General features: G+C 40.9%; 1 protein-coding gene across 6 annotated transcripts in view; it reads left to right on the top strand.

The window, feature by feature from the left end:
* Positions 1-20,100, top strand: part of glis1b (GLIS family zinc finger 1b) — an 81,903-nt gene that overhangs the window by 46,213 nt on the left and 15,590 nt on the right. For 5 of the 6 annotated variants that reach the window (XM_084354077.1, XM_084354076.1, XM_084354079.1 and 2 more), the window contains 3 exons: positions 12,375-12,536; positions 15,272-15,382; positions 18,526-18,667. In XM_084354077.1, the coding sequence (XP_084210203.1) occupies positions 12,375-12,536; positions 15,272-15,382; positions 18,526-18,667 (415 nt within the window). The remainder of the gene's footprint in view (positions 1-12,374; positions 12,537-15,271; positions 15,383-18,525; positions 18,668-20,100) is intronic. The other variant, XM_084354080.1, reaches the window with a different exon arrangement.

Below are 20,100 nucleotides of genomic sequence, written 5' to 3'. Positions count from 1 at the left end.
CTGTCTGAGAGCCATGCCACAAACTCAGGATGACAGTATGCCTCCACCCAGCCAGACTCACACTGCACCACAGCAGACTAGGCTGGATCTGCAGCTAAAATATATGAGAAACTGAGTTGCTACCGTGCAAAATAAACATTAAGAGAAGTATGGATAAATTATGTAGCGAAAGACGTGTTTACGTTAAGGGTGTCAAGTTTAAATTATGCACTGCGGTGTTCTGTGGTCAGTGTGCCGGGTTTAATTTGAATGTTTGAGAGAAGGAGTGAAGGCTTGGAGAAACGGAGCCAGACAGGCAATTCAGCTGCACTGATGTCATCCCAAAAAACGACATTTTTGCCCAGAATTCATCACAAGGCATTATGCATGACAAGTGATTTGGTATGCACTGAATGCGGACTTGAGAGCATTTTTGAAGCATTAGCAGAGCTGTTGCGCGCACAAGTCGAGTGTTTGTTACAAGTCGAGCAAGCTATCCAAGCTGAGACGTGTGTGTGTTTATACTGTCAAGACCTTCGGTGTGTTTTCAAATGCCCACCAGAGAGTGAGAGAGTGGAGACAGATACACATGGAAAGATCCAAGTAGAAAACTGAGGCGTGGATTGTGGTGTTAAATGGCACATATATCAAAACAGTGAGCCTTTACCAAAACCACATCTACTGTAATGATTGATAATGAGAGAGAGGGGTGGAATGAGAGAGAGAAAGACAGACAGGACCAAGAATCTTTTGTACTGGGACAAATAAGGACACAATACACAGATTGATCCAATTTGTTATTACTCTATTTTATGATTGTGTGACCCAGCAGAACTGGCACTACAGAGACTCTGATATTTAAGCTTGGATTTACCTCTCCCCCGTAGAGTTTTACACCCCAATGATCTCTAACTGTCTCCAGAAAGAAGCCCTCTCGTTTTTTGTTCACTTCTAAAAACATCTGTTTCACATATAGCCTGCTTTGGAATTAGTTTAACATCGATGTAAAAAGGTTTATGCGGGATTTAGGACCAGATTGGTATAGTTATTTGAATTAGAGTAGAAGCAAGAAGCCTTTAAGTCAAAGCATATCTTTTTTGTTTTTCTTCTGTTCGTCCTGCTTCCCATAACAGCAGTCTTTCAGATTGTGTCATGTAACAGCTGTCGTTTTTCTGTAGATCAAGCTGCATTCGTGTCAGGGGGCAAAACACACAAAACATCAATATCACCAGTATGCCTGTCTCAATTTGAAAGGCAGAGAAATTTAGATTAGGTCATGCATGATTTTAAGTACAGCCAGGAAATACATATTGCATATGGGAAAAAATGTGTATTGTAATGTGCCTGCACTCTAACTGGCAAATCCTGTGAGGCCAACAAGTACCAGGTTGGGACTGTTGTTACGGCTAACCTAAACATATGTCTGATAAGTATTTCTGAAGGAAATATTCCATAAATATGAAAACGTTTACCGAAGAATACCAGTGAATAATGGTACCTTGGGATTTTTGCCGATGGCGTGTTGCTTGAGTCCGTCGTAATTGCAGAGGTATGAGGAGCGGTTTTCAAATAAATGTGTTTTCCTATAGGACAGCGGGCACGGACATGTTAGTATGGACTGAATTATTGAATATGAACAGAGCTCTATATACTGAAATGTGGTAAATTGATTTATTGAAATGTGAATGAATGGTGATGTGCTCGCTGAGAACGCCTGAGCCGTGATTTGACTTGACACACTGAATGTCGAGCGCAGTCTGATATATTGCAACCAGCCGTATCGACATAGCTGGAAACTGGGCCCCGAAACCCACAGAGAGCAGAAAAGAACACAACCTTGGCATGTTGAGGAGTGAACAAATCTAAGGGCACCGTGGCATTTCTGTTGCACCACATTTCTTGGGCAGCTGCTTTTTTACCCAAAAGGCTTTGTGGTCTGGTTCCCTTCCAGAGGGTTGCATAAACGCACCCTCTTCCCCTAAACCCTGCTGGAGACCTTGGGCTGGTGTTGATCACAATGCCATGTTGACCTATTGTTTAATTTTGCTGGCATGTTTTCTGTCTGAATGCTATAGCGCTTCTGGCATTAAGGTATTTGGTTTGGCAACTCGCTGGACTTCTGCAGTGTTTATTTGTTGTCACGTCAGAGTTATAGAGTCGCCCAGTGTATGCTACAGTAGGCGTAAGCCTTTGGACAGCTGTGTCAACTCTTGCCTTGTGTGGACAACGAATGGTTTGCCAAAAAGGGAGAAGGGCTTTTATTTCTTTACCCAACAAGTCTCGTAGATGCAGGAATGCTGTGACTTCAACTGTGGTATTCATTATGTCAGGTTGTCATCCAAGAACTAAAGGCCAGCATGGAAAAACACATCCACCTCATTATCTGGTATCACATCACAAAATGGAAATGACACATAAATAGTGTTTCTGTCTGCATTTATCTGAAAATAAAAATATATTGTTGGGCATGTTCATGAGCATGAAATGTTCTCTGACCACAGAAAAATCCATACTTAAGAAAAAAAAGGGTTGTTCCAATACCTGCTTTGAAAAGCCTCCAGTAGAGCCTGGATCGGGTGTCGGCGAGTACGCAAGACTATGCACCAATTTGATGGCACATTATTTGTTAGCCACAAAGCGGTGCCCTGCCACTCACAGGAGTATCCCGTACACCTGTATGCAACTTTTTTTATGCAAGATTTTCTACTGCACAAGTAGCTCATTTTCACTCAACGTTGTTGTTTGTGTTTGTGTTCGTTTTTAGTTATGACTGACTGTCAAACTAGAATGATGCAAGAAAGTTCTATGATATTCATTCTCTGTTTTTATTAAATAAAGGGTTTAACCTGAGCCAGGCCACACAACAATGGCACCGGTTATATCACATACAGGGTTAGTATTATGTAGCTGTTAAAAAATAGTACTAATAATAAATATATATATTTTTAACTCCTTGTTATTAGATGGTATCAGCCAAAAACCAAATTCAAGTATTGGAATTACTATCTGGAAGGAAAATGGTAGAAAAAAACAAAACAGTACACTAAAAACACAACAAACCTAAAACACCTCCACCCTGTTAGAAATCAACTGCTGGAAATGTGCTTTGGTTCTACCAATTGATGCTGTGGTTTAGCTCAAGATTTTTATTTCCCCCTAAATCATGACTGGTTAAAATCGTGAGTTGTTGCCAGAGCAGTGGCATCTTTCCAGACCTGTGGCAATATCCAAAGATGCCAATTTCTCCATTAGCAGCAGCCTCAATAGAACAAAATGAAATGAAATCATCAGACATGTTGCCTTTCGATCAAGTAATATGAGATATTGTTTTTTTGTTTAGAAAGTTTTGTCCCTGGGAAATTAAGGGAATTACAGCAGAAGTAGACGAAGCAAGTTAAAATAAAAAGAGACAAGAAGATAGAGCTCTGTCTTTGTTTGTCACTTCAAAAATATTTTTACGTCTAGGGGAAAAGAAGAATAGCTGTGGAGAAAGGAAATCAAATGAATGCCTAAATACAAAAAGTTACGATGCCAGAAGGACTGTGAAGAAGTCAGAGGAAGGAGAAAATAATGGATGATTGTGATGATCCAATATAAACAGGCCAGTCATCACATTAGATTGTACTGTATTTATCTAATAGTCAAACAAAAGAGCAATTAAGTGGATCAATCAAACATAATGATATTGTCATTACTGGCTGTTGCTGAATTGGTGTCTATCATCCCCCAATAGCATCGATATAAGATTGAGTCATGGAGCACGTTGAGGTATATAACAGCCCATTGTAGGGCTGCGGCAAGAGGAGCTTATTGGCAGAAGGGGGTAAGAGAGAGAAGAGCGAGACAGAGAGAGAAAGCGAGAGTGAGAATAGAGGCAGGTGTGAGTGAAAGGTGCTGGACAGATTGAAGCCCGGGTGTCAGAGGACGCCGTAGCTCATGGGCCCGTCAAACAGGATCCTGCATTGACTGCCAGTAACATCAGTCCAGGCGCCGGCTCGGAACACAGATCATGTTTAGGATTCTCATTGCGTAAGCCCCAGTCTGTCTTTTTCATGGCAGGCTCGGATTTCGTGAATGGGTTTATAATTAATGCCTTGATGGTTGCTAATGGCTGTGGCCCTGGAAGCTTTGTGTTGCACTCTAATTAGCCATTATAAATGGTCGGGATTGGTAGTGAGAATAAACACACTGTCTGGAGACAAAGTGGGATGGCTCTTTTAGAAGCCTTTCACTGAATGAGAGGTCACAGGATCATGTGTCTCCTCACTAACACCCCAAATCCCTCATATTATTGAGCCAATATTCAACTGCACAATGCGTCTTTCTCATCTTTCAATCTTACCGGTTTCAAGAAGAATATCAATTTATTTTGCGTAGGAACATTCAAAGCCCCTTTCAGATGTGCACCGAAAATATGACAGCATTTTATATTAAGTCTTTTCTGGTAAATTCATGACAGCAGTCCTAGTGTCGTTTCCATTACATTTTGAACACGACTCAGGTCTAATTAGAGTATTATCACATTGAAAAAAGGCTGCAAAAACGCAAGATTAAATGTTGAGGATTATAATAAATTAGTTTTCTAAAAACAGTGTAGTAAATTTGTTATTTAAAGGTCCAGTGTGTAGGATTTAGGTTCTCCTACACACTTGGAAGAAGAGGGCTGAGGGGAGGGGTATTCAGTTGGTTGCAATCTGCAACCTCACTGCTGGATGCTTCTAAACCCTACACACTGGTCCTTTAATAACAATTTCTGCTCAATAAGTGCTCAAGGAAATAAAATCATTTGAATAAACCACAAGATTGTGTCAATAAGCCAGTTTTAGGGTTTTTTCTCACAGCAAATGAGCCATAAAGATTTTTTTTTTCCAAGGCTTAAGACCAAAACACCTTATCTGGAGGATCTGTCTCAGGGCAGCCTGTTAAAAGGAAAATAGGCTTTTGCACTCCAGTCGGATACTGGGGGCCAAATATCCTGAAAACACTTTATCATGTTTGAGTACAGCATGATACATTATGGAACACTGATGTAAAGAAAGTTTGTTCAAATGCCAAAAAACTATTCCTTTAACAGACAGATAAGGCCAACAAGGTGACACATTTGTCTTTGAAGGGCCTGGCTCACTGAGAAGCATTGATATGGACGCGATCAGAAACATGATCTAATGTTTGCTAGAAGTAGACTCTGTTTGAAAGGAGCTGTGTTCATACAGTTGAGTGTGAAGTATAACTGTGTGAAAATTATTTCTTAACACCCTGAACCTTTGCCCAGAAGGAAAATTTAATATACTGGAGCAACAGAGGAATGGAGCTGGAAATCGGTTTGGTTCTCCTCTAACGCTGCATGATAACACACACGACATATCCTCTTCCCTGTCAGTCCGCTTCATCTCTTTGAGAACGTGACCCTGTTTTCCTTTCCCCTCAACCTGGTGAACCGGTAAACCCCAGGCAGCCCGGTTAAAGAGGAAATCACATCTTAACTCTCTAATCTGATGCAGGGCTGCAGAGCTGGTAGACATTTGAATGAAGGCCTCTGAATCACAGCAGGTTAAGTGCTTCCATGAAGCCTCACTATGTTGTTGTGCAGCCAGGCTCGCACTCTGCCAGGCCTCCACCGCAGGAACAGCGCTTCAGATCCATCACTACACTTCCTCCTCAATCTCCAGCTAACAGTCTGCGAGAGGAACAAAACAGCTGGGCCGGCTCATTATGTGAGCAGCCTCATTAAGTCATCATAGGAATGCTTCCTGTTGTGCCATCCACATAGTTTTTAATCTGGCCCCCAAACTATTCAGGCATGAGTGCAAAATGGCTGTTAAGAACAATTTCTTTAGTCATTTACATGACTACTTCCTCCCACCAATTTATCGGCTGAGCTCTTGCTCCGTTCGCTTGTTTATTCGCATCTGGACAACACTCGCTCGCTTTGAGTCGTTTCTGTTGTGGGTACTCATTTCTCACCATTCATAAATCAAGGCTTCCCAAAAATTAGACAAAGTGAGGGAGACGGGAGAGAAAAGATGCGTTTTGGAAAAGCGAAGAAAGTATGTGTGAATTAATTTGTCTCTTGCTCTGAGAAAAAGGAGAAGAAAGTCAACCGCTATCTTTGATTCAAATTAAAATCCTACTCGCAACAGATGAGGCTGGCTGCTAAAAGGGTCCCGCTCCGCAGTGGAAATGATATATGTAAACTATGTAATGCGAATGTTTTAGCAAAGCTGTGTTTAATTTTGTATCCTGACGAAGCGCATGAGAAACCTGCCTCTGCTTAGCTGTCTCGTTGAATCATATGGATATAATTTCATCCATTTACGTTTTTCTGCTCTTTGCTGTGGTTGCCACAGGGCATTTGGAAGCAGGCAGATTAAATGCACATGTTCCTCCCATCGGCTGCGGGGGCACTCGGCTCCATAGCCTCCCCTCCGAACAGATCCTGAAGTGTTGGTGGTTTTCCTCGTTGGTCAGGGCAGAGAAAGACACCTTGTGATAAACCTACTCATTCCCCCAAACCCCCTTTTTCATACCTATAAAGTTATACAGGCTGCTTTTGAGCATTGGCACTTTAAACATGTTTTATTTGGCAGTGTTTTCTTTTGCCACCATTACTCTTTGCCCTTCATCGTGTCTGTCAGGCTTGGCTGTAAAGGAGCCTGGATGTATTAGGTAAAACTAATCACAGCAGAGAACCGGTCGAGGTTAGTCTCTGAGAACCTTTTTCTCCTTTTATGGGGGGCCCTATGAACATGAGTAATAGTGAATTTCATGCTAGTAAGCAGCCGTAACAGTTGAATCCCATCTCCCCATCATTAGTCAGAGGCCTGATCTACAATTACTGCCCTGGGCCAGAGAGATATATCAGTGCTGAAGGAGATTCCCTCGCGTCTGTAGCAACCGCGGAAAAGCTCGACTGTCAGGAGTGAAAATCCTGGAGCTTATTCTTGTGGGAAAAAAATCTCCTGTAGTTGATGACCTTGGCTGCAAGGTCCGTTGTCAGATTTTTTTCCCCAAAAAACCTCTACCTTAACTATAATTCTCTTCTCTCTCAGCATTTCTATTCTTACACCATTCATTAAAGCTTTTAATCAGATTTTTGTCCTACATGTCAGCAGCCATATTTCCTTGCGACACCCCTCCATAACGGCTGGTTTGTTTCCATGATCCGCAGCTCCTGCAGGTTACTAATGAGTCGCCGCATGCGAGGAGGGCCGCACACTGCTGCCTTTTAGCCCCGACACTGTTTGGCCTTTTCCCTGCCAGTCAGGAGTCATTTCCCATGAAGGCCTCAGGCGCGCCTCCACTCGCCTGCATGCTGGGCCCATAATCTGTCTGTTGTGATCAGCTGCCTGTCCACCCTTTCAACCCGCTCTCGCCCCCTTCAGCCATGTCAAGACCCCGCTGTCATCCCGAATGTTTACCGAGCTACTGAACCCCCCACTCAAGAGTGAGATGGTGTCAAACGGGGATCAAATCCCTCCACACTGCCAGTGCCGCTCCCCTCATGCGGTTATCTGCCCGTTTACCTTAGACGGAGGTTTCAGAGAGGAAAACTAAACATGTTTAAAGCAATTAATGTGATTAGCGCTGTCTAAACTGTTTTCATAGATAATATCAAAGCTAAAATCAATCCTGTGTCAGAAGCCTCCACCGCTCTGTTTATGCCACTTTAACCTGTGTGTTCATTACTTTCTAAACAGTTTATATTTCAGGCAACTCCTTATGGACGACACAGAGAGCCTACTGACATGCTTTAGAGTCTTATATCATCACTATATTTTTAACTTTGGTCAATTTGGTGGGAATCAAACCCATAACTTCGGATGTATAAATGCCATGGGTCACTTTTTTTTTTTTTTTTTACCAATATAAGACCACATACAGCCCACATCAACTGTTAAAACACTTTCACATCCTTCATCCTTCAGCAGCAGTGCTGGGCTTTAACTGCACATTCCAAATATCCAAACCCCAAGTAGGTTTTCAATAATCTACGAACTCACAGAAAGAAGTCATTTTCACCAGCAGGCTGGCCAAAACAACTTACTGTAGCATAAGATTTTTCATGCAGGGCTCTGGGTAGTGTCCATGCCTGGAGGTGGCGGTGTCTATTGGTTTCCCAGCAGGCAGGAAAACCTCATGCTCAGCCGTCTCGCTGCTAGTCCAGCTTCCAGAGTAATAATACGCTCTACACGATTAACACGGTTTCCTCCACGGACCCGTAACTATAATTTAGCCTCAAATTTGTATTGCGGAAAAGAAAGCAATGAAAGAGTGATTATTCCCTTATACATAAATACACACATTTGGCACATCAATAATAGGCGTGTTTGTTTTCCAAACTCAAATGCTCGGCGCCATATTTCAGGAGTCAGAGTAGACCGTGTCTGTCATGACTGGTATGGCAGTGTGGATGTTCCTCAGTGCTGAGATTTTTATTAAACTTTCCCACCCTCACCGCGTCTCTCGTTTCCATCCGAAACATTTGATTGGCATGACTTTAGAATAATACACTTCTGCTGTACAACCCTGTGCGATGTGAACTCATTTTCCACGGCTATATGTCTGGACAGAATGTGTTGATGAATTCAGGTTTTTTATTCATACTACATTTTAGTCCTCTGCCTCATTATGACTTATGTGGTGCTGACTAGTCAATAAGTCACTCATGTTGTCATGCATTTCTGCTGATAATACTGTATCTCAGCTTTACCCACACCATACAGTGCACAGGTCCAAACGTAGCTGATAAGATGGACCCTAAATGCCACAGTCTTGTACATCCAGCTGTGTGTTGAACCTCCTTTCAATTACAGATTGAAATGTGTCGATATCAGTGAGCATTAAAACTCAAATATCAAAATATCAAAAATGTTTGGTCAAAATCTTAGTCTTGTTTACTTATTCTTTGGCCAGGTATTTCTTGATGTAAATTAGAATGTACAAGGTTATTTAATTGTCATTATACAAATCAGGGTAACATAATAAAATGGAAGTTCCTTCATGCAGTATTTATACTGCATATATCTCATACAGTTATTCATATACAAATATACATGAACACCTAGTGCATCTTTTGAATTTGCGTGGGGGTAATTGTAAACAGAAGCAAAATGATGGTGAGGATAATATGGACAGCATCTTAACATCATCAAGAGTTGGACAGCAGGGAAACATTTTCCATCAACTTTGACTGTGTGTGAGCACTAAGCATCAATGTTTTAAACAGAGTCAGCCTCTTCTAGTCCTGCTGCAGTCCTGCCTTCTGTCGGCTCATAACACAGACCGCCCGTCTAGTACAACAACATGATATTTAAAAGTCCACTTTGTAGGATTTAGTGGCATCAGGCAGTGTGGTTGTAGACTGCAACCAATGTAACACCCCTAGTCCGACCCTCCCTATAAATGGCCACTAAAAACACGAAAGGCCCTCTCGAGAGCCGGTGTTTGGTTTGTCCATTCTGGGCTGGCTGAGAAACATGGCGGTGCAACATGGTGGACTCCAAGGAGTTGGACCTTCTCCCAAGTCCCCATGAATAAAGCCTGGTTTTGAAGCCAATTTGTCATAGTAGCCAAACCGTGTAATTACAACGTCATATGTTCTCCCATAAGCTTTTTGAGCTTCATAACGCCCACCAAATGACTTGTTTCACTATTAGAATTTGATTAATTAGGTGCGATAATATTTGGTAAGTCTAGAAGAGCTGCACATTTAAATAATTGTATCCTCGGTCAAGTTAGCGGTCTGGTGTGCGCACTCTGTGGGGCCCACAATGCTGAAGATCTGGGTAATTTTATATTTGGACGTCGAACTGTTTTGGCTTCATGGGCTATTGACTTTCAACTTTCATAAGAATGAACAGGGCCCGCCTCTGATTATGTATGCAGTTATATTTATATTTAGTTATATATATATTATACGTCCATGTCCGCTCCCTCTGTAGATATAAAAGGCTCATTCTAAATCAATTAAAACACAATTCTTAGTGTCAGGTGATGATACTCTGATGAAAACACAATTATGAATATTATAGTCCATTTGTAAATCCCCTTAAATCCTACACACTAGACTTTTAATTGAGGTAATGTACATAATGTTCTTATGTGGCTCTGAGTTTTTTCAGTAAAATCCACTTCGCAAGTTTAGTTTGTTGTGAAAAAAAAAAAAATGGGAAGAAAAGGCATCTGTACCATCATGCTTACAGGTTGATTTGTGTCCAAACTCATCAGCTCAATGGTCTATCAAACTTCATGCGGAGCTGTTCGTGGTGCAGCCATAATCGGGCAGATTAAGACTCTCTTACTGAGTCACACAGGCACATACACCCACAGATCAGCCTGGTCACCCAACACGGCTCTACCATGACTGGCTTAGGTTTCGCCTATATTAAATGGAGCCTCAGTGAATAGAAGGCTCTGCCTGTGCTGTGTGAGTGAATGAAGGAGACCAGGGATGAGTATTGAGCCCAGATGATGCTGAAGGCCCATTAGAAGAATGGTGTCACTCTCTCCTTAGCCGTAACCCGACCTGTTGTAGGCAGGCTTCACTAAAGGTCAGGCTACAATGGACAGTAGCGACCGCAGCGCCTCAACAGTTTGTCCGTGAAGTTGTATTTGTTCAGGTCAGCTTAGCTCTTTGAAAGAACTTGGTTTTAAGAGAGATTTAAGAGTAGGGAAGCGTTTATTTTAGAAGATATCGTCTGACATCGAAGTGGAAACTTCAGAGTTTGGAGACAGAGTCGTTCCACCATGTTTTCATCACACTGAAAGCCTTCCTGGCTGCCTGCTTCTCAGTGGTTTTAACCTCATATTTAGGTGATTGGCATAGAATTAATGTCTCCAGTCATCTCATTGTTTGACACAATAAACATTTCTTGAATCTTATTATCTTATCTTTCTCACTATATTTATAAAAAAAAAATACAACCCTCAATTCAATAAAGTTAGGATTTCATGTAAAGTTAAATATAAACAGAAAGCATTGTTTTGCCATTCCTTTTCAACCTATATTTATTTGAAAAACGTACAAAGATAATATATTTATTGTTCAAATTTACAAACTTTATTGTTTCTTGGAAATATACACTTATCTTCCCATTCATTTTAATGAGGGTAGTCCATTTTGGCTGCGGCAGCGCTGGCCGCAGGGGGTTCTGAAAAAAAAAAAATGAAGGCGCAAAAAGCTGAAACCCCCTCAACTCTTGGAGAAACACAGCCCGTCAAATGCAAATAGAAATGCACAAAAGGGACGTTTAGTTCCTGAGTTTATACTCTTTTCCACCTCTCTGTACTCCTTTGTCTTCACCTTCGCGTGTCCAGCTGTCCTCTGCCTCTCTCTTTTTAATGCAGTTGTACAAGCCATGCATCTGAAGTCCTCATAGGCTCACAGGCGAAGGATGCCAACATGAGCTCCTCACTTTTGTACCCTGTGACTGTTAAGTTTAGGTATATTGATGTCAAGGTGCTGTTGAATATATAATTGAGATATTACTAACATCGAGCTATGCTTCCCATACGCTATGTGACTCTTTACACAGCAGCCCCTGTAGGGGGTCTTGACATTGACCGCCTCATCGACCAATCAGCCATGTTTTCTGCCTAAGAGCAGCAGTGGACATGCGAGACGCTTCATGAATCATTCACGTGTTAACAAATCTGTGGTGTTCATTGGCTGAGTGGTTTGGATCAAATGGGCCAAGCTGGGTCGGATATGAGCTTGTTTACAGTCACTGTCACTTGTCAGTCTAATGCACTATACACAGCAGAACACTTATCTCAAGCTATGCATTACAGCCCATTAACCGCCGCTGTACGGCACACTCCAGTTTCCCGTGCAATTTAGATGCAGCGGCAGCCTTGAGGCAGGTGTACTGTCACGCTTGCCGCTGTCTTTCAAGTGCACGTGGTTTTCAACAAAGGTTCTCGGATTGGCCGCGTAATTCAAGAGCCATGGAAAAAATGCTTGCGATTATACCACCCATGTTCTTAAGCGTCTCTCACTTTTCCATAGCCGGTGAATATGTGGTGTAGAGTGAACTCCTCCAGCTGTGCGAGTGATCAAGGGACTGAGGAAAAGAGTGGGACAGCTTCTTTCTGAGTCACACACGCACACATATACAGAGCCCACATTGTACCAGAATTTACCAGCTTTACAAAGATTGATTTCTTTTTTCTGTGTGTGTATGTGTGTGTGTGTGTGTGTGTGTGTGGGTTGGTGTGCTTCTCCATGTATATGTGTGTGTGTGGGCACATGTTTATTTCCTTGTGTGGTCCCGTGCATACCTGCCTGAGTGTGGTTGTCTTTGTGCGTGTGTCGGTGTGTGCATGCATTCCTGTGTTGTTGTTGTGTGTGTGTGTGTGTGTGTGTGTGTGTGTGTGTTGTCTTCCTTCCTCCACAGTTCGAGGGCTGTAACAAAGCGTTTTCCCGTCTGGAGAACCTGAAGATCCACCTGAGGAGCCACACAGGAGAGAAACCGTACCTGTGCCAGCACCCCGGCTGCCAGAAAGCTTTCAGCAACTCAAGCGACCGCGCCAAGCATCAGCGCACTCACCTGGACACGGTCAGAAACCAAGTCTCTGCTCTGTCTTACCTCCCAAAGTGTCTCCAGAGCAGATTAATGGTTAACCTGTGTCGAGCCAACAGTTAAAATAGTCTGGGTGGTCACTGTGTTGCAGAAAGGATGGCTGCCTGAAATTATAGATAATAAATGTGAGCATGTGTCAGGTACAAGCTGCAATTAGATTTCTACAAAATCCATTCAGGGATTAGATTGTACGCTAAATTACAAATTTAATTGTGAATGCCAGTCAGTTTATGTGTGGGTGTGTATGCTCATACTGTATCCCTCCATCGCTTTAACACCCACATTAAAAACCTGAGCTGCCGTCCAAGTCTCAATGCTTATTTTTCACATCTTGACAGTGTTAGACTTTAATTTGCTGTCACTCAGTGAGCAGTGTGGCATTCTCGCTCGCTGTACGCTGGCAGTGACACGCCACAGATCATTAAACGATCAGTTCCATTAGCCGAGTCGCAGCTTGGGCCGTAGCAGACTTGGATTGGAGCTGCGAGCTCAGACAGAGCTTCGCCTGTTTCTCTGACCTGTGGAGAGAGAAGGAAATGTTGAGTCAGCCATCGCTGCCACTCGTCATGTCTCAGTAACCCAACCAATACCTCACTTTATCACCATCCGCACGCCAACACAGCCAGGGAGTAAACAAGTTGTTTTCCTCGAATTATGTACTTCAGTAATTTCTACTCTTGTCAACGATATCAATACAAACCCCTCTTGTTAGTATCTCTATGTTTGAGACTATTACTCGATATAGCAACAAGATTTAATCATAGAAATCAAGGATAGTATTGGGATATACTGATTTTGTAATCTGAATTTATTCAGTTAGTGAAGACTGTGTTTATATAAATCCCCTATTCAGTTAATGTTGATGGTAAATGCTCTGCATCCCTTGAGTTATATTCAGTAAAGACAAAATCAAATATTTGTCTCAGAAGTTTACTTTACAATCTGAATAACATACAACTCATCGGACACTTGATTAGGTCCCATATTTACATTTCTGCAAGAGAACAAAACTCTCCAAACAACTCTTCAACTCAATTAAGATCATTTACAAGATTCATACAAATATGGAACTAAATTTGTTTCTCAGAACTATTTTAAATGTGTTCACCCTCTTTTTGTCCATTGTCCAAAGGCCATTTTGTTCAATTGCTTAACCTAAAAGAAAACAAACATGTCCAGTATATAATGCAACTATCCCGATTAATGATAGGGAAAATATCAAAGGAGTGTCCTCTAATCTTAAAGGGTACAAAGCCATTAAACCAGAACTATTTTTTCTTACATGTGGAAACAGAGAGAGAGTTTTTTAATCAAACTGATTAAAAATATTAACTCTCAGTTTGTCTCTTCTTCTTTGACATGGTGGAAAGTCCTCCTTACTTTTTGTTTTCCTTCACTCTACCTCATGTCAGAGAGTTGGATTCAGGGTATAAGCACAAGCAATGAGACGGCCAGAGAGAATAAAATGGGTAGAACAAAGGCTGTAGTGGCAGAGGGTGAGATTTTTTTTTATCAGTGAACTCAAATTCACCACTTTCTGCCAAACTTAATTGAAAGAGATTCATTTTAAGTTTATTTTAAAATATATATATATTTATATTTCCAGAATATTCTCCCCCTGTGTTCTCATATTGGATAGCCACCAATGCTTTTGGTTCACGAAATAGTAAATCATTCATAACTTTTACTTAAGTAGAGTCCTGAATGCAGACTTGTGTTATTCTATCGGTTAAGAGTTTTCTTCCACCACCCACTCTTTCCACAGTAGGACAAATGATACAGCTAATCTGGGACCCCGATGCTTACGGCTTCACATTAACACCCTGCTAAGGCGTTCACTGTGCCTGCCCAGCCGCCGGCCCTGCCAAAAACACTTTGAGGAAAATCATTTTCAAGCTTTAATGATATTTATTCTACACAGAAGTTGTGCTTGATTTTCTTTTTCGCTCAAGGTTCTGCGCTGTATTGGGGTACGTTGCTTGGCAAAACAAACATGGCGAAGATGAGTGGCACTGTAAGCGCCTTGCAATAACAATGGCTTATTTACAGAGGAGGTTGAGGCATGGAGGCAGAGCTAATAAAGACGCGTATCCCCTTACACTTTAATGGCCAACTTATATTCCTGAGGATGAAAGAAAAATTGCCGTGAGGGGAAAAATCCCTCAATCAGCTAGCTACATGCTATATTTGCTTGGTTAATGAGAAGAATGTGAAATGATGAGGAAACTCCATGACTTTGCAGTTGTTTTACAGATGTCATGTCTGCTACTCTAATCCGCCTCCTTAAAACCAGTCTGTCAGCGTACACACTGACGTACAGACTGATGGTACAGAGAACCACTAGACAGATTTAATGACATGTAACTCTTGATTTTTTCACAATATCCAATATATAAAATTTGGGGGGCTTTCCTGCCTGAATTTTAAGATATCTACAGGGAGACAATTTGGTTTTGAAATATTTTATAATGGATCTTTTCTTTTTTCTTTTTCATGCTTTTTTCCCTCTTCTTCTTCCTTCCAATTCTGTCCTCCTCAGCTGAAAGGTAGGACTTTAACTTTGCCTTTACTACAACAGATTTCAAACTTAATGCGTTTTACTTTTTCTTACTCACACCTTCATTTCCTGTATCTCTTTCCTCACAATAAAGTGGATTTAAATGTATTTCACACTTTAAACTGATGTGAAATTTCTCTCTCTGTCTTTGTAGAAACCATATGCATGTCAGATCCCTGGCTGCACCAAGCGCTACACAGATCCCAGCTCCCTACGCAAACATGTCAAGATCCACTCGGCCAAAGAACAACAGGTGCGTAGAAAGGTAAGACACCTTCTAAGATTGTAAGTTCCTTGTTTTTGGCATTCAGTCTTTATTCTTTAATGGTACCGCGTTAGCTTCCCCAGAGTAGTTGATAGTCCTCATGCGGTCTTTATTTACACTTCAACGTCAAGAAATACAAATTAAAACAACAGCCCACACAAGAAATAAAACCGAAATTGTCAAAAACACACTGCTCCAAAATATAAACAAAAAGGCAACAAAAAATATAGATCATTGTATTTTTCTTTGATTGACTTCTTTAACGCATTTCATCATTCAATAAGAGCAACTGGAAGATAAATGAAGTGTCTCCAACTTAAAGCTGGCTGTAAATTAATTTGACTATCGATTTAAAAAGGAATTTCATCCATCACATTTTATTTTGATTTTGATTTTTTTGTGTGTTTATTCATTTTGCAGTCAAAACAAATCATAGTGGACATAAATACTGCACATACATATGTTGCCTTTGCCTGCATATCATGTAGATTACATGACGAAGAACGACTGTGGACCTTTTTCTTCCAGCAGGACTTTACGGTAGAGCTACAGATTTTACAAACAGACCTCTGTATGTAATCTCTCATGTCCTGATGTGCATTATCCACAGATCCATCTAGTTGCTTTAATTGAGGGGTTTGTGAGGCCTGGGTGGTAGAATGGTATCTTTGAGAATCGTTTCCCCCCACAATAGATCAGGTTTGACCACATTTCATCATGTTCATGGTCAAAAAGCCTGTTCTTTCCCGGACTGGAAGCGGGTAAATAAGAGAGAATGGGCTCATTGTTGTGGAAGGGGCTGGATAGTGGCAGGCTGGATGATGTGTTCTTTTGCTTAGCGTCGTAAAGGGAAACACATGTGTGCTTGTAGCATTGTTAATAAGCTGTACTGCAGAATACCCCAGTGGCCAGATGTTATGGACAAATGTCAAACAAACGCTCTTACTCCACTCTTGGAGCAGCCCAGAGAAAATCTACTAGGAGTGTCGCTGTGGGGAAAACAGAACCCCAATTACATGTGATGAATGTTCTGCAGGAGCACATGCGCACACACATTTACTGACACACGGTATCTGAGTGTGAAATCATAACGTGGATGCTGCCAGCTGTAAAACTGTTGAGCAAAACCACGCTGAAAAGTTAGCTGGCCAGATATGTCTTAAAAGATATAACTCATGGACACGTAAAATGATATAATTGTTATCTGTCCACTTGGCTCTTTGCTGTCGATGAACTCTGTGGGAATAATCAGGGGGTAAAGTAGTTTTTTGTTATAATGCTGAAGAATGTTTCCAACCACAGTCCAACCACAAAATCAAAACGTGGAATTGATTTTCGTGGAATAACAAAGGATGGATTTGTGGATGGATGGACGGACAGGCAGACATGAGGAGACAGATGGGCAGATTGATACGGTTAAAATGATGATGGAGAAAAAACCTGGTGAACAAAATCGAACCTGTCATCTGTCTTTTAAACATACACTTGACTCGTGTTGGTCCACATGACTCAAGGCAACACTGCCAGGTTTTTATGCCTCTTGGCATCGTAAAGTCATCGCCTCTTATTATTATACACTCTGCTGATAAATATGTCTTATTGAAGATAGTTAATATCCCAGCATGATGACAAAAATACAAATTTGATTAACAAACAGTTTACATGTCTGAACTGAAGGCACATATGGTGAATTCAAAAGATGACAGAAACAGTTGCAACAGCTGTTCTTAAAGGCCCAGTGTTGAGATTTAGGGGTATTTAGGACGGTAAATGGTTAGAAATGTATTATAATATTCATAATTATGTTTTCTTTAGTGTATAATCACCTGAAACAGAGAATCTTTGTGTTTTCATTACCGTAGACTGAGCCTTTTGTATCTACATTTAGAGCAGGTCCTCTTCCACAAAGTCTGCCATGTTTCTACAGTAGCCTATTACGGTAAATCTTTCGCACTGGACCTTTAAGCTCAAACTGAGACTAGTTACTAACATAACTATAGTGCTATAGTAACTGCCAGGCTATAGCACTGACAAAGCTAAAATTAGCTTGCTACTATATTACAGATGAACCCTTTAAGTTGAAGAATACAGTAGGTAATTGAACATGGTTGAGATCTGGTACCACACTTGATGTTAGAATGTTAAATGATGATGTAAACTGGGTACATTTTAAATAACAGTGTCGATTAGTTTAGCGTAATTGCATTTTCATTTATCATAATTAAGGAACATGTCACTCAGTGCAACATTGTGGATCTTTGATGTGTTTTATTAGTTTGTGGAAAACGATGAAGGTCTATGGCACAAAAGATAAGTATAATATGGATGAGTAGTAGATCTATTGTACCAGATCATGTCCACTTGATTGTTTGTCCACAAAGCATCATCTGATATTGGAGTCCTTGAGTTGATTACTCCCCTTCTTGTCAGCGTCTTTATTCTGGCACAACATGCTGTATTTGTTTAAAGTGTCTTTCTTACTAACTTCTTCTGATAGTCAGCTATAGTCCTGTTTCAGTCCTTTTGTTGCATTTACAGATTTTTCAAAGGTAAATCTTGTCTCTCCTGTAAAAGGAAAGACGTGGTTGTACCTCAACAACTATAATGTTTTATTACATAGAAATCCCCTGATATATAAGACAGAGGTCAGCTGTTCCGCTGATCCACACGGCAGATGTCCCATTTCTCCAACTGATACAAGTTGTCTCAGGTTTATGTTTCTTCTGCATGCCGTGTGATCGACTCTCCAGCTTAAGTGTGTCTTCAGTTGCCCCCATTACTGTTGGCAGGGAGAGAAACAGAAGCAATCTCACATTGGCTCTGAGTTGGTATCATGATCACTTACCACATTGTCCAAGGCCAACAAATGACTCAAAAAGTAGTGTATGATCTTCTCTCCGGTTCCCCCTGACTGAGAGTGTATTCTCATTTGCTGAGTAACTGTTTCGAATCAACATTAAAATCACATTATTACAAAAAGAGAAAACAAAACACACCCTGTATAGAGTCAGACCTACAAATAGACACAACTGAAGCTGTGCTTTGTTCTCGGGTTGTGTAATCTTGCAAACCAGATGGAGTTCTCTTGAAATGACTCAACATAATTTCTTGTAAACATGTTTCTGTTTATTCTTACATGACAGCTCCGGCCCTGTCCTCACCTGGAGCAGGACGTCCTGAGTGACTGTCTGTCCATGCAGCACCTCCAGAGCTCCAGCTCCTCGCAGCACCTCTACAACGGCAAAGATGGACGCTCACCTGGACTGGGCCAAGACATCTTCACAGGTGCACACAGGCTGCTGCTCTGTCATGTAACACCCTGATAATGTAATCTCTTCCCACTGAGTAATCGAATACTTCTGTCAGCAACAACAACAACAACAACTCAGAACTCTGCTCTCTCTTTCAGTGTACTTCCCATGTGTTATTTTTCCACTTAAACCATTGTTAGAGATAGATTTGCAACTTTTAATAACAACAGAAAAACAAATCATTTGGGGAATACATGAATCATTTATAATGAACTGACACAAGACCAATGACTACCACTGAAGCCATCTGGTAGCCATTGGTCTTGTGTCAGTGGTGCTTTTATCCCCCAGTCCCTCATCATAGCTTGTTTTACATGATATTATGTTGTTGGGTTTTTTTTGTAAAGTATTTGTTATAATTCCTTCAGAGAAATTACAGAGATTAAGTATGATGCAACTCAGAGGGACCTTATATCATAGTATTTGTTGTAGCACTTACATACAATTTCTTGAAAGTGTTATTTTCTGACATTTCCAAGAAAAACACTTTAGTCTCCACATCCAACTCTCTGACGTCTAATTACCTGCCTCCTTTTAACCTTGGGAATAGTTAAGAAACAGACTTTTCCTGGAAAAATAATGTGTCCCCAAGTCATATTTTTGTCTCAGATTTTGGAAACTCTCCTGCTCTCCTTTTCCAAAGGCACACCAAGCTTATATTCCTTTTGCTGGCCATAACTTAATACTGGTCATATTGAGCTGGTTTGAAGTTACTCTCATATGTTTACCTTTAAAGGGTAACTCCACAATTTTTACACATTAAAGTGGAGAGTACTACTACATATGTGAAAAAAGACATATAAACCTTGTGTGGCTCCAGAGTAAGCTGCATATAATCTGATAAATCACCTCCAGAGATGCACTCAGTGACGAAGTTGCATTCTGGGTAATGTAGGTTTTGATATTGCTCTTTTTATTTCACACATGCTTACCTACATTATTACAAAATCTGTCGCCTACATTACCCACAATGTAATTTAGCCACTTAGTGACATCACTGGAGGCATTTCATCAGATTACATGCATCTTCCTCTGAAGCCACAAAAGGCTTTATACTACTTTGTTCACATATGCAGTAGTACTCCCCAAGACCTGTTAACACACTTAATGTGTACATTTGGTGGAGTTACCCTTTAATACATTTGTATAATTTTGTATCTGATATATACGGAAGCCCTGAGAGGCAAGAGAGACGCATAAAATTATTTTTTTATAAGTCTGACTGTCTCTCCTGTGTTCATGACTTAAGAATGGGTAAGGAAAAAGGTTTAGCTTGGGATAATCTTTCTAAGTTTCTTAAATATTGTTTTCATCTGATCTGTCAAGCAGGAGGCAAAAAAGGTTTTTCCTGGGATCTTTTTTCTAAATTACTTTGATTTTATCTGTGGAAAAAGTTTAAACGTGAGA

This window comes from Pagrus pagrus (assembly GCF_965226575.1).
Source record: "Pagrus pagrus genome assembly, chromosome: 6".
Classification (NCBI taxonomy): Eukaryota; Metazoa; Chordata; class Actinopteri; order Spariformes; family Sparidae; genus Pagrus; species Pagrus pagrus.
The sequence above is the reverse complement of the archived record's forward strand: the minus strand, read 5'-3'. Positions and strand labels throughout refer to the sequence as shown.